The sequence below is a fragment of the Crocodylus siamensis genome, chromosome 5 (genome assembly GCF_052110815.1).
Source record: "Crocodylus siamensis isolate JL-2025a chromosome 5, ASM5211081v1, whole genome shotgun sequence".
NCBI classification, from domain to species: Eukaryota; Metazoa; Chordata; order Crocodylia; family Crocodylidae; genus Crocodylus; species Crocodylus siamensis.
In genome coordinates this window covers 23,009,366-23,022,226 of record NC_143399.1, presented here as the reverse complement: position 1 = coordinate 23,022,226, position 12,861 = coordinate 23,009,366, and the positions used below count along the sequence as shown (strand labels likewise).

At 38.7% G+C, this 12,861-nt stretch overlaps 1 protein-coding gene across 1 annotated transcript in view; it reads left to right on the top strand.

The window, feature by feature from the left end:
* The window catches only part of PIGK (phosphatidylinositol glycan anchor biosynthesis class K), a 139,007-nt gene extending 133,089 nt beyond the window's left edge, over window positions 1-5,918 (top strand). The window contains exon 11 of the mRNA XM_090048494.1: window positions 4,691-5,918. Coding sequence (XP_089904620.1) covers window positions 4,691-4,807 — 117 coding nt within the window. The 3' untranslated portion in view covers window positions 4,808-5,918. The remainder of the gene's footprint in view (window positions 1-4,690) is intronic.
* The last annotated feature ends 6,943 nt before the right edge of the window (window positions 5,919-12,861 follow it).

The window sequence follows — 12,861 nt, the reverse complement described above, 5'->3', positions numbered from 1 at the left end:
CCTTCCTTGGAGGTTTTTAAGATGTGGGTAGACAAAGCCTTGACTGGAATAATATAGTTGGAGATGGTATTGCTGTAGCAGGGGGTTGGACTGGCTGACCTCTTGAGATCCCTTCCAACCCTATGGTTTTGTCTGCACGAGCTAAACCCTTGGTATTGATTCAGCTGTTCTGACAGAAGAGTGCCTTTTCAGGGAAGTATTGTTTATGTGGGGAAATGGTGTTGTATCAGCAGACACTCCCCGCCGTCAATGCTGGCATGCCCTGTGTTTCCATTTGGGGAGTTTTACTGGTATAACTAGGTCAGGAGAGACTCTGCAGACATGTTCTTGGTAAAAAAGATTAAAATGTGGCTTTTTAGCAGTGAGACATCTTATTATCCACTCCTCCCTGTACACCTGTTTGCCATATGCAAATAACTCCTGACTCCTCTTTCTCCCAATTCACTTAAAATATTACAGCATTTATGACTGAAATTAAGCAGCATGTTTTCCAGCACTTAACATATTGATTACTGTAACATTCACATAATTATTCAAATCCCTGACATCTGAAAAGTGGAGATTATAGGTTTTTGTGCCAGTGCCCCAAAGTACTTGGTGTTTTGTGTTTTAAAGAAAAAATGAAACAAAACAAAAGAAAAAGTTTTCCTTGTAAGCTGTACCATATTAACTTCTTTCTGTATCATTATTTTTAGTACATAAATTGATTGTTTGCATTTTTATAGGCAAATTATAGCTGAATTCTTAGTATGCAGCTTTCATGTATTGTGAGAGAGATCTGTGTGAACATACTATGTTGAGGGAGAGACACAATTTCTCTGCATAAAAATGGTTACTTTTATGAATAGGCATTAGTGGCAATAATCTGCTACTTATATCAGGGTTTGATATGACTAACGTTTTCTAAGAGTTTTAATTTGTTTCCATTTAGTTTGAATCTTGTGGGTGTTCTCCCTGGGGTATTTTTTCTGCTTGCTCTCAACTTTAATACAAGGGTACATACATTGAAATCAAAATGCATTCAAACACATGCATAGTATATCCCTCAGTAATGCATAGCATTGAACAGCATTACAGTAATGAAGAGCATTAGAAATGGGTTTGATGCATCTTTATTAGAGTTTTTAAACCTGCTAAAATATTACTGAAGTTTAGGCCCCTAATTTACATGAAACTGATCTTTAAATTAAAATCCGCTCAAGAACCTCTCCTATCTAAACCCTTTTGTTCTCTCTCACTTTTTGACACAGAAACCAGCACTGAAATAACCCTGTTAATGTTGTTGGCAAAATTGCATTGACTTCTTTGGGACAAGAATTTCAGCCCAGAAGGACCCAAGATCATGTTGGTCAATAACTTAGGGAAGTAGATATCTATCACATTTTAAAGGAGTGATAAACTTTTTTTTGAGGTTTAGATTTAGGGTTAGAAAATTAATGTAAACCTTTTTGGGTTCTCTCTCAAAGGTGTTCTTTGCAGGCTTAAAAACATAGTTCCACCTTTTATCTCTGTGCTTCCATTCCATGTGCTCAGTAGACCAGAGGGTCTGTGTTTTATTGCTGTAGGTACCAACACATGTTCACTTAGCTGCTTTGTTGGCAGTTTCACCTGTATGTAACAAGAGACAGTCTTATCAGCATCAGTCCTTGTAGCTGTCTTCTACGATTATCTTATCTGTGAGTCTCATGATGGATGAGTCTATCCAGGATTGATAGACTGTTGCAGCTCAGGCATGTGTTTCCATGTGGGGTGGGTGGCTCTGGGCTCTTGGTTTGATCCACAACACAGTCTAAGTCTCATATGTTCGGCTTGTTTGGCAAACAGAAAATTGCCTAAAGTGCCAGATAGCTGGTTAGGGGTGTACTTGGTAGCTGTGGTGGTCTGAAACAAGAATATGAATTTTTTGTATGTCTTCCAGGTAGATGGTTAATCTTCCAGCCCAGCCCATTCTCTCATCTATGCTACTGGTGGCCCTGGAAGTTGAGTATATGCTGTCACTTTTCAATGCTTTTATTAAAGCAAAGGACATGCGAGTAATACTGTAATGGGCCTTAATGAGGTGTTGATAGCTGTAGGTATAAATTAGCAGCTGTGCATAAATTGGCTTAAGTCTTCAGTATTGATATCAATGGGACTTGGCAAATGGCTGATACTATTTGCATAATGTAAATGTCTGCCAACCTTATCCATGGGTATCTTAAGTGATTTCCACTGTCCATCACTTTTAGGCTGATTGTACTGAAAGTGGTGCTGGCTCAGTAGCCCTTGTATAGTTTTTAGTCTACAATCCCCTTCATCAAGTTACACTTATTTTTAAGATAAGTGAGCATGTAGCTTCATTTTTCTTTTTTCTGCTTTAGTCTTTTCATCAATAATATATCCAGTACATTTTAAAACTGCAGTCCATGGCTTTACACAGACTATTTGTGCGTCCTTGAATTAAAATGTAAAAGCATTACTGTAGCAGACTCCATTTTCTCATGGAATTTCATGGAGGAGGCTTCCATATACAGTATGACAAAATGTAAAACCATACTCATAGATCACCTTATAAATATTTATTCATATAAATTCTTTAAAGAAATTAAATTATGTGTTCTATACAAAATAGAAGAGAGAGGCTTTTAGTGTCACTGACTGCAAATTGAAGTCATTTGTCTAGAAGGGTCAGGTGCCACTTTGTGGTAAGGATTTGTCTCAGATCCAAGAAAAGAAAGATTGATAGTACAAAGAGATTGATGAAATGAGCACTGCAATATGCATACGAAGTTGTGGGTTAATTAGGAGAATTTAAACGAGAAAGTTCCTTTGTGTGGAAAGCCGTTACTCTGAGAACTGAGGTATGTTGGCAGCTTTGCACATTTAGAGTTGATTTCCTGAGATGTTTACATGGAGGTGTGTGGTTGTGAATATCAATGAAGTGGTGAATTGTCAACATTGCATACATTTTATGTTAATGAGAGTTTCTTAGGAAATTTAATGTTGTATATTCTCCTTTGTTAAAATCTTCAGCTTTGTTGTTATTAATGTAAATTATAATCCTAGTTCTTTCCTTTTCCCAGCAGGGAAAATAAAATCAGTAATGTTTCATGGAATTGTTACTGTTGTTTTTGTTTGTTTTTTCAAGTCCTTTGTCTGCTATGTTTTTAAAAATTAAGTATTGTACTTATCAAGAAACTTCCTCTAGTTAGGAAAATCTATCTAGCGTGTCCCAAAATATGGAGGCTAAGAAATCCAAAAGCATCATTTTTTTTTTTTGTTGACAGGAAAGCCGAACAGCAGAACAGATGCTGCAAACTGCTCCCATTGCTTTAAAGTTCCTTAGCCACCTGGTACATTTTGTTGAAAAAGGGAAGCTTCCCTTAACTAGTTTTGTGGATAAGTTGTATCTGTACAGTATTCTGTCTTCATAATATTTGTTCACTTGACTATGGTACAACTGTGTTTGAATTTGACTGAACCAGTACAAAAAGCAAAATGACCCTGTAGGCTGTTTTTACACAAAGGTGTAGGAGAGCAAAACAAGTACAGTTTCAGTAGGAAATGAGTACAAAAGTAATTAAGGACTTGCGTATTTGGCCCAGATGAGCTATACATAAATTTGACCTCTTCTTTAATACTAATTTTAGCTGCATGCCTTTATTTTTTTGTTTTAGCAACTGTAACTCCTTGCTTATATCTGTGTGTGTGTATGTATATGTGTGTGTGTGTATGTGTTACCACGTACAGTGTTACATCTACTCCTGTTTTGTGAAATAGGAGCTGAGTTATGCTTCTCCTAAGAATTGAAGCTCTGATTTCCTTGACTTCAATTTATGTTTTCAACACAAATGTTGCATTTACATAGCTTTTAATTGCATCTGCCGGAGATGTTAAAGTTCTCTTTTGGGCACTCAGTGACTATGCCCTCCAGAATTCATTTCGCACTGAATATGCAAGATTTAAAAGTGGTGTGGAGCTGGGGAGACAGCAGAAGGGATAGGAGTTTTATTTTACCTAAGGGGCCTAGCAGATCTTGATGCATTTCACTTGGCTGCAGATAAAAAGATTGAGGGCAAAGAAGTAGAATGGCCAAGTTCACAATGGCCCAATCAAGCAAAGGCACTTTGAAGCAATGCAGCATAAATTCTGGAAAAAACTTATAGGTTGTATGTAATCTTATTGTGTGTTATAAGATTCATTAAAACATACTTATTTATGTATTGTAAGAACTAAGTATTAATAATTTAAAACAGAATGAGCATCTGTGAATTTCTTGGATACTAAAAAAGCCAATCTTTTTAACTTTCACACTTCAGAATAGTTGACTACTTAAAAAAAATTCAACAATATTTTGCCAACTTTTTCCAATAAAATGTCATGTTTTGCCTGAGAAATTGTCTTTAGGCAAATGTGGGAAGACTGTTCTTCTGAAGAGTTACATAAACAAGAAAATTGAGGTTTACAGTGAAAATTACTCTCACACAGTATAATATACTCCCATCCTCCTTTTGGCTGTGAGATTATTTTCCCCACCCCGTGTACATTTAGACCCATTCAAAAGATGAGCGTTTGATTTTGTTGGGTATTGGCTTTGTGAAGGGGTGCTTCTTGTCTTTTTTTTAATAACGCTATGATTCCCCCCCTCCATGCATAAATTTAATGAAGATTTAACATGACACATAATAATTATTTTATTTTTATTTTACAGAAACCGAAACAAAAAGACTGGCATCCTCCTGGAGGTTTTATTCTAGGACTCTGGGCATTGATTATCATGGTTTTCTTTAAAACATATGGAATCAAGCACATGAAACACATCTTTTAGGTTTCTGAGCAACCAAGATGATTGCACTGACAGCAACCTTGAATGAAAATTGGTGTCATCAAAGTTTCTTTTTTTGTGCATTTTGTCTGTTTGTAGTGAAAAATAGTGTTGAAAACCTCATATCTAGATGTTCTTTTGATGTTGGTCATCTTCCCTTCTTTCTGTGAGAGCCTGACAAATGGGTATACCATTAGATAATTTTATACTGTGGCTTTTTTAAACGTATTTTAATCCTGTTTCTGAGCAATATTTCATTCCCTGCATTCAAAAAACAAGAGGGCAAACCCTAAAGACATTGGCAGGAACTTTAAAACTAATTACAAATTGTTACACTGACAGATTTTATACCTCTAAGTAAATCTTAGAAATAGTTATCATCTCACTAGAATGAAGGTCTAGACAGTATGAAGAACTTTATTTCAGGTGTCATTTTAGCAGTAAAAACTTAAGTCACTCTGCGAACTTCTCCCATAACATTGAATGTTCTCAGCAGATATAACAAGACTAGAAAAATAGTGACTTCTTTTGTCTGTCAAATAAAAACCTTTACGTTAGCCCTTTTTCCAAAGGCAATCCTAGGGCTGGGATTCTACGAGTCATTAGAATGGGGTGCAAAAATATGACTTAATGATGACCTCATTGAATCTATGTAGAGAAAAGGAAGCCAGAATGTTTAAAGCTATGACTTCCCCGTGTTTATTAAATAGCATTCATAGACCTTTCAAGATTGTCTTTTAAACCCCATTGAAGAAGGCTTCCAATGCTTTCAGTAAACTGAGTCTTTGCATAATGTCAAATTTACTTTGGCATCAGGGATTAAAAATTGTTATAAATTGTATTATTGTAGTCAATGATTTCAAACGCTTGGAAATTAGTATTTATCATTTATGTCTTGTAAATTCTGTTGTGATGCATCGATTTTTTTCATGTTAGATATCTGTTGATGAATGTATGCTGAGTGGGTTTTGTTCTTATATCTTACCTGTGTTGAGCGACAGAAAGAACAAATCTATTCATATACAAGTGTCAGATGAGAGATTTCTGAAGGTGCTTTCCCTGTATGCTTTTGGATTGTGCCCTATATGACAAATAAAGATAAGGTATACGTGCAGTGAATAGTCTTAGATGTGAATCTCTGAAGTCATCAAGAATTGTTTATAGTCACATCACATCTCCAGTATAGTAGATGTGTCTACACATGCATTTATGCTGATTTAAAGTTTTTGCACAGTAATTTACTGTGCGGTAAGCAGGAATAGGCTGGCATCTACATATGCAGGTGTTAAAGTGCTTTAACACTGTGTGTGGACTGGCTTGGGATTAAAATTAGTCCCAAGTCAGCCCTCACTCACAGTGTTACTGTGCAGTAAGGCACCCATCCATACGTGCATTATTGAGCAGTATCTAATTTGGCATAAATTTGATACCTGCATGCTGCAGGTATCAAATTTACTCCCAAGCTGACATAAGTCACCTTATTTACTGTGCACTAGGGGAGAACGTGTGTGTAGACATGTGCCCATACTGTGTAGTCATTTTGTAGTAAATGTGCACATGTAGATGTGCCTAATACTTTGGAGAACACACCGGTCAGGATTTACATGTTGCTTAGGACACATGTGTCTGTAAATTTTAGGTATTTTTCACATAGTCTCTTCTAGGCTGAACTGCAACATGTACTACAGCTTCATGTCAAGGGTGATATTTGGAAAGGTGTGCCCTGCAGAGAGCAAACTCTCTAGAGACAGTGCCTTCGCAGGCTCCAGGGGGTACAGCCACTGGCACAGCGTCTGTCCAGCTGTGCACCCCACTACTTCTACTGACTAGTGCTAGACACCGGAAGAATCGTAGAAAAAACAGGATTGGAAGAAAGGCTTTAGGGATCTAATCTGGCTCTCTGCTTAAGGCGGGATTGTCCTTGTCTAAATTACCCCAGATAACTGTTTGCCTGAGGTAGATATTCTTCTAAATACAAAACCCTGACTACTATACTTGATCTTAGCCCACAAGAGGCTATGGAGTGATAACTATTCTCCAGAAAGTCTCTTGTTCGCTAAGCAGAAGGATTCAACCACTGCACTGAACACCTTTATGGGATGCACAAGAGAGATGCTAAGTAGCCTGTTCTTAAGATGTCGATTTGCACATACATCTCTTCAACCTTGCTGTAGGGAAACAGTGCCTGAAACTTTCTGCTGTGCTGTTTTACTGAGTACCAGCTGTGCTGTAGTGCAGAATGGGAAACAGACCCTCCTTGCACCAAGCAACTTGGAGCCCAATAATTGGCCTGTGAGAAATAAGATTGGTGGTCTCTCAACAGTTTCCAGAAGTGTCTGTATCACACAAACCACCCTATAAGTAGCATTGACTGCTGCCCTTGGCAGAAAAGGCTAAGCATGAATTGCCCTCTCTTCACTAGGAGTGCCCTCTTCAGTTTGGTTAGTTACTGGCAGTGTATCACCAGAAACATGCACACCAGCTGTGTTTCTTCCCCCAGTGCAGCACTCTGCTCAAGCAGTAAATTCACACACACATTAAAACACTTAATAGACTTTTTGTTTTAAAAACGAAATAGAAGGCATGAGGACAGAAAGAATTTTAGGTGAAAAGTGTGATCTCTCTATTTTAGCTTTTTCTAATGTGCCTATCAATATATATCTACTGTAGACACCGTGTAGAAAATTGAGTCCATTAAATTTGTCCTTAAAGGACCTTCTCTTTACCTAGCATTCCTTGAGTCAGCTGCTGCTGATTTTTCTTTTCTGTTTTTTCCTCTCAAGTGATTAACTTATTTTTATCAAACAATAAATCTGCTTTACAGGCAGATTTTGTCACATTTAAAAAGACGGCTAAAGTGAAATTAATAGAGTTTTCAGCATTGTTTCAGTCGCAGGGCAACTTTTTCATTCAGAGTCCTCGGGCATCATTCAGTTTGGCCCACCCTTTTACCATTTCTATCTGAGGAACATGATAGGAAAATGAATACAAATTTGAAGGGCAGGGGAAGATACCAATGGTGCTGTCCTCTGTGAAGATAATCTGCCTGGGGAAAAGGAGGCAATTATTTGGGTTATTAAAATACAATTTATGGAAAGGAATCATCCGTAAGTATGCCTGCAAAGGCAATTAAACTGAAGGGAGAACAACAAATGGAATAGAAAGCAACAGTCAGCACTCAGTGCATTTGTGGCTGTTTTTATTACGCATTCAGTGCCTGTGAATTCAAATACACAATTCTCTGAACCACCCATAAGTCACCCATTTTACATGTGGCACAGCCTTTTTTTTAATTAGACGTTGTTATTATTATAAACTTTGTCTGTTAGGTACAGTTCCACTCAGCAAGTGACTCCAGAAATATCTCAGCTGTGTCATTTACACGGTGGCGCTCAACCTTTGTAGAAGCCAGGGCACCCTTTGACAGACTCGAGGCAGCATTGGAAAATGCCAACTCTCAGTTTTTACTCCTGATTTATTTTTAACCACACAAAAATATTAAAGTAATTATTCTGTTGCAAAGAGTTCAAGAAAGATCACAGCAGGTCAGAATGTTTTTGGCATTACGGATTCCTATTCGAAAACCCGGGGTTTAGCTTGGTTTATCATTACCTGGTTTTATCACTTTCCAGTTTGTTTTCATCCAGGTTTATCATGTTTCATACTTTGCAGTGCTAATGTTGTATGACACCCTGTGGCACCCTTGAAAGGCCCTCAGAGCACCCCTCAGGGTACCACAGCATCCTGATTGAGAGTCACTGCACTTACAAGTTAGATTGGTGTTTTCTCCTAACTGCCAGCACTACTAACTCAACCTAAAATCTAAGTGTCAGGCTGGATACTTGCCTTCTCACACATTGTGTGTTTTGGAGGCCAAATTATACAATCCAGGAGCTTTTTGCTGGGATGGCTTAAGTACAGCAGATTATCCTTGTAATTGGAATTCTATAAACAATTCTAGTGGCAATGTGCATGGGCTAGAATTCAGCTTTCTCTCTCGGGGACAGACCAGTGAAATCATTTAGTCACAGACTAAATGGCGGAGACTGCACAAGGAAGTGAGCTGTTGAGTAAAACAACTTTTTCAATAGATACTTTTCAAGGCAGAACTACACTCAATAGTGTTTGCATGCCTGTTTACAACATAGCCAGGGTCATGGTTTCTGACATTCATATCTGTAAAGCCATGATCATAAAGTGTAATTGCATTAGTGCCATTCCTTGTAATTGTTTTTTTTTTTTCAATAAAGTTCCCAGAACACTTGGGTTGATGTAAAAATATTACTGAGTCTTTTGATGTTTGATTACTCAGCTGTTAAATAAGCAGCTTGACATTAACCCTATCATCTGTTTATGATCACTTCAAATGCGTTGCCATTGTTCAACTTAAGGCGTGGTAGCATGTCAGCATTGTGTCTGGCTATGCCATACCTGCTCTGTATATCTTGACTAACTAGTGCTTTAAATCAGTGATGAAAGTGATATACTGCATTTATGTTCAGGACTTTGTTTTCAAGGTCATGCCCAAATGCATGATGCCAATTCAACTGTGCAAAAAAAAAAAGGCTGCAAAATTGAGATAAACATGCAAGTATACCTAAGCCTGAGGCAGGAATTTCTGGCAGCTATGAAAAGAGGAGTGAGTGCTTGATGTGTCCAGAGCTGCCAATCCTTTTTTTTTTTTTTTCCTGTTATATGCATGCCTACCAGGAAGAGCTATCTTCCCAGCATGATCAAGAAACATAAATTAGCCAATGCTACTGATACCCTACCAGCATTAGGAATGCCAGCAGTTCTTGTTCCAAATGTTGCTATCTCGCTGAAAGCCGAACTCCATTAGGCAATGATAATGGTTGACCCTTCTACAGAGAAAACAGAGCTGCCATCTACAACCTGTTGTGAGGTTTAGAGATCTGATCCCTGTATTATAAACAGCTTTATATGGTTTCCTACTCTTCAGAATCAGGTGCTGCAGGCATGGGCTGAGAATGAATGGATCACATGTTATTTCTTGTTGCCCCCTCCAGCAAGAGGAGAGGGCAAAGCCAAGCTGTAAACAGTATTAGCTGTTGGTTTCTTGCTAATAGATCTAATGTGTAATGCTAGGAATGAGGATCCAAACAAGGAACTCTAACTGGTATTAGACTAATAAATTGTGGAAAGAGAACCCAACAAGGTGAGGGCAAAGAACAAATCCAAGCACACATTGACAGTGTGCAAGAAGGCTGCTAATTTGGCATGGGGGCAAGTCCATAAAAGGTGTAAGAAAAGCCTGAAATATTTGGCTTTCCCACTGTGGCAGACCAGCAAGGCTTTTAGATTGGGTAACCCTCATCTCAGCAGAACAGGAACAAACATCTCCCAAAAAATTGCCCCACACGGGTAATGGGCATCGTTGCTGTGAGCTGGCCACCTAAAGCCCTTCTAAGAGTCAGAGCAATGGATCCAGAGCAGATGTCCTGGAGTCCACAGGAGTGTGGGGTGAGGTCCTCTGTATGTGGCCTAATCTTGGGACAAAGCCCTGAAGCTTTAGCTCCTTTGGAAGTTTTAACAAAAAGACTCTCCAGCTGCTGGCTTGCAACAGTGACTGTGGTACGTGGCTATGAAGTAGTAGAATTTTATCATACTTCCCAAACTAATTCACCTCTGCACTGAGAACAAGAAATATTTCACCCAAAAGGGTAATTTCTGTAGAAAGTTGTAAGCTATAGAATATGAGTGTATATAATGAAAGTGTCTCCTCAACCATAACTTTAGTGCTGCTGTACAATAACGAGCATAATCGTTTTTTTAAAGTGGTGAAAGGCAAAGAAAGAGAAGATAACAGGTAGATGTGTTTCTCATGGAAGATAATATCCTTTGCTATGGGCACCCTGTTATTATCTCTGCTTTACATCTGTAGGCAAACTTTTAAAAATAACATGCTGTAAGTAATACACCTTGAAAGCTTTGGTGCTTTAATATGAAAATCTTTTATATGCCAAGTAAAATGCTGTGAAAGCAACAGTGTTTTTCAGAATGTTTCACTTGCAAATGCCTCAAAATTAGTGGTGGGGTTTTTTTTCCTCCTTAAGGGGAGATTGTTTGATGGAGTGGTTAAACTAGAAACGCTTTTCAAGTCTTTTTCTGCACCTTTGTATGTGCAATTTCACTTCAGCTCTCCACATGATGTTTTATTTCTCTGCCTCCTATCCCACTCTTTTAGTCATTCATATATATATGGGGGGGGGGGTTAGGGTTGGTTTTTTTCTATCAGTAGAGACAAGGAGACAAAGATTATATCAGCAAAGGTGCTTCAGCCATAGCCTGTACATGCTCCCTGAACTAAATGTCTCTTAGTAAAAGGAACTCTTGGTTGCTATAACTGCATGCATACTGGGACTTCTGCTGGCAGAGCTATCAGTGAGGGTGATGACCTCTTCCAGCCTCTACCTGATTAAACTTTCAAGCTTATGGGCTTAGTTAGCTGAGCCTTACGTTCTGCTCTGAAGACTCATGGGTGTCCTATTCCCTATTTCAAAAACCTGTTGCAAAAGGGGTTGCTATCATTTATTAGGCTCTTGATGCACTGTGTGGCTGGTGTTACAATAGAAACTTGCAATGTACATAGCTACCGTGTGTTTAATACAAAAACTGTAAAGTATTTAGTGGAGCAAGTGCTAGGACCCACATTCCCCCTAACAAGCGAATGCCTTAATGACTAGATACAGTGTCATGCTCACACTCTTCAGCCCAACAAGCATTTGATTATTCTCTGTAGAGAATAACAGCCTTAGTGGGAGTGAATGAGACAACCCATCCTTTCCAAAGCCAGAATGGCCTGTCTCCTGGTGGATAGGCTATTCAGGGGGCTAGAAGACTGAGAATGAAAGGAGAATCCCTCCTCAAAAAATGGGGGCAACTAAACCTCCCTACCTTCCACATCCTAAGCAAATTTCCTAATAACTTTGCTCATGTTTTATACAGAACCTGATGTCATACATGCTGTGTTATGCATACCTAGCAGATTGAGGCAAGAGGTGCGGAGGAATCCTTAATTTGTGAATCCTTACAGGACTTAGGTACCACCACAGAGCTCTGCTGTGAACAGTTGAGGCATCTTTAGAGTTGGTCCATATGAGCTCATTTATTGGAAGGGGGTCACAAAAATCAAACCCAGTACTTTAGTGGACAGAGGGAATAACCAACCCAGAGAGTAAGTCAGTTGTTGACTGATATCCTGAAGCACGATGGTAAGGCTGTCTTCTAAGGATCCAGTGTGATGTGCTGGATAGAGCTCTGGCTTGGGACTCACGAGATGTTCTAGTCCCAGTTCCACAACAGGCTTACTTGGTGACCTTTGCTAAAGTCTGTCCTTTGGTTTCCCATTGTATAAAATGGCAATACTGATACTGCCCTTCCTTATGACATGCTTTGATATATATTGAGGAAAAGTGCTTTCTAAGCTTTAGGCATTATTAACCATCCTTCAATGGTTTTATTAACTCTACCAGCTCAGATCAAGTTTATTTGCTTGGTAAATTCTGTCTCTGTGATTTTCGAGGAGTATATCTGTGCAGTTAAAAAAGTATTTTCTGTGGCTAAAACTGTGCTGCCTTTGGCTTTCACTGACCATCTCCATGTCCTTTTGTGTCAAGAAAAAGGAAAGTAGGAGCATCTGATTTACGATATGATTTTTACAGTTTTGTTGGTCTCCTCTCATTTGTTTCTTCTCTAAAAAAAAAAAAAAGAGCCCCACTCTTTGCACTCTTTCTTCATACAGGAGGCTTTCTTATTGCCCATATTTCTCATGCTCATGCAATACCCTTTTTAAATGAAGTGACACAGAACTAGCAGCAATTATTGTACGTGTGAACCCAGCACTGACTGACCAGAAAAAGGAAAGACAGGAATTGGGCTGACGTGAAATGTGGCATGTTCTGGTTTTACCCACAGTCTATTGAATGCTAATAAGCAAAACAGACAAGTTAGCTCAGTATCCACCTATGAAAGGGTGGCATGAGCACATAGTAGATCGGCACCCAATCATAGGTGCAAATATGTTACAGGGAGTGAGT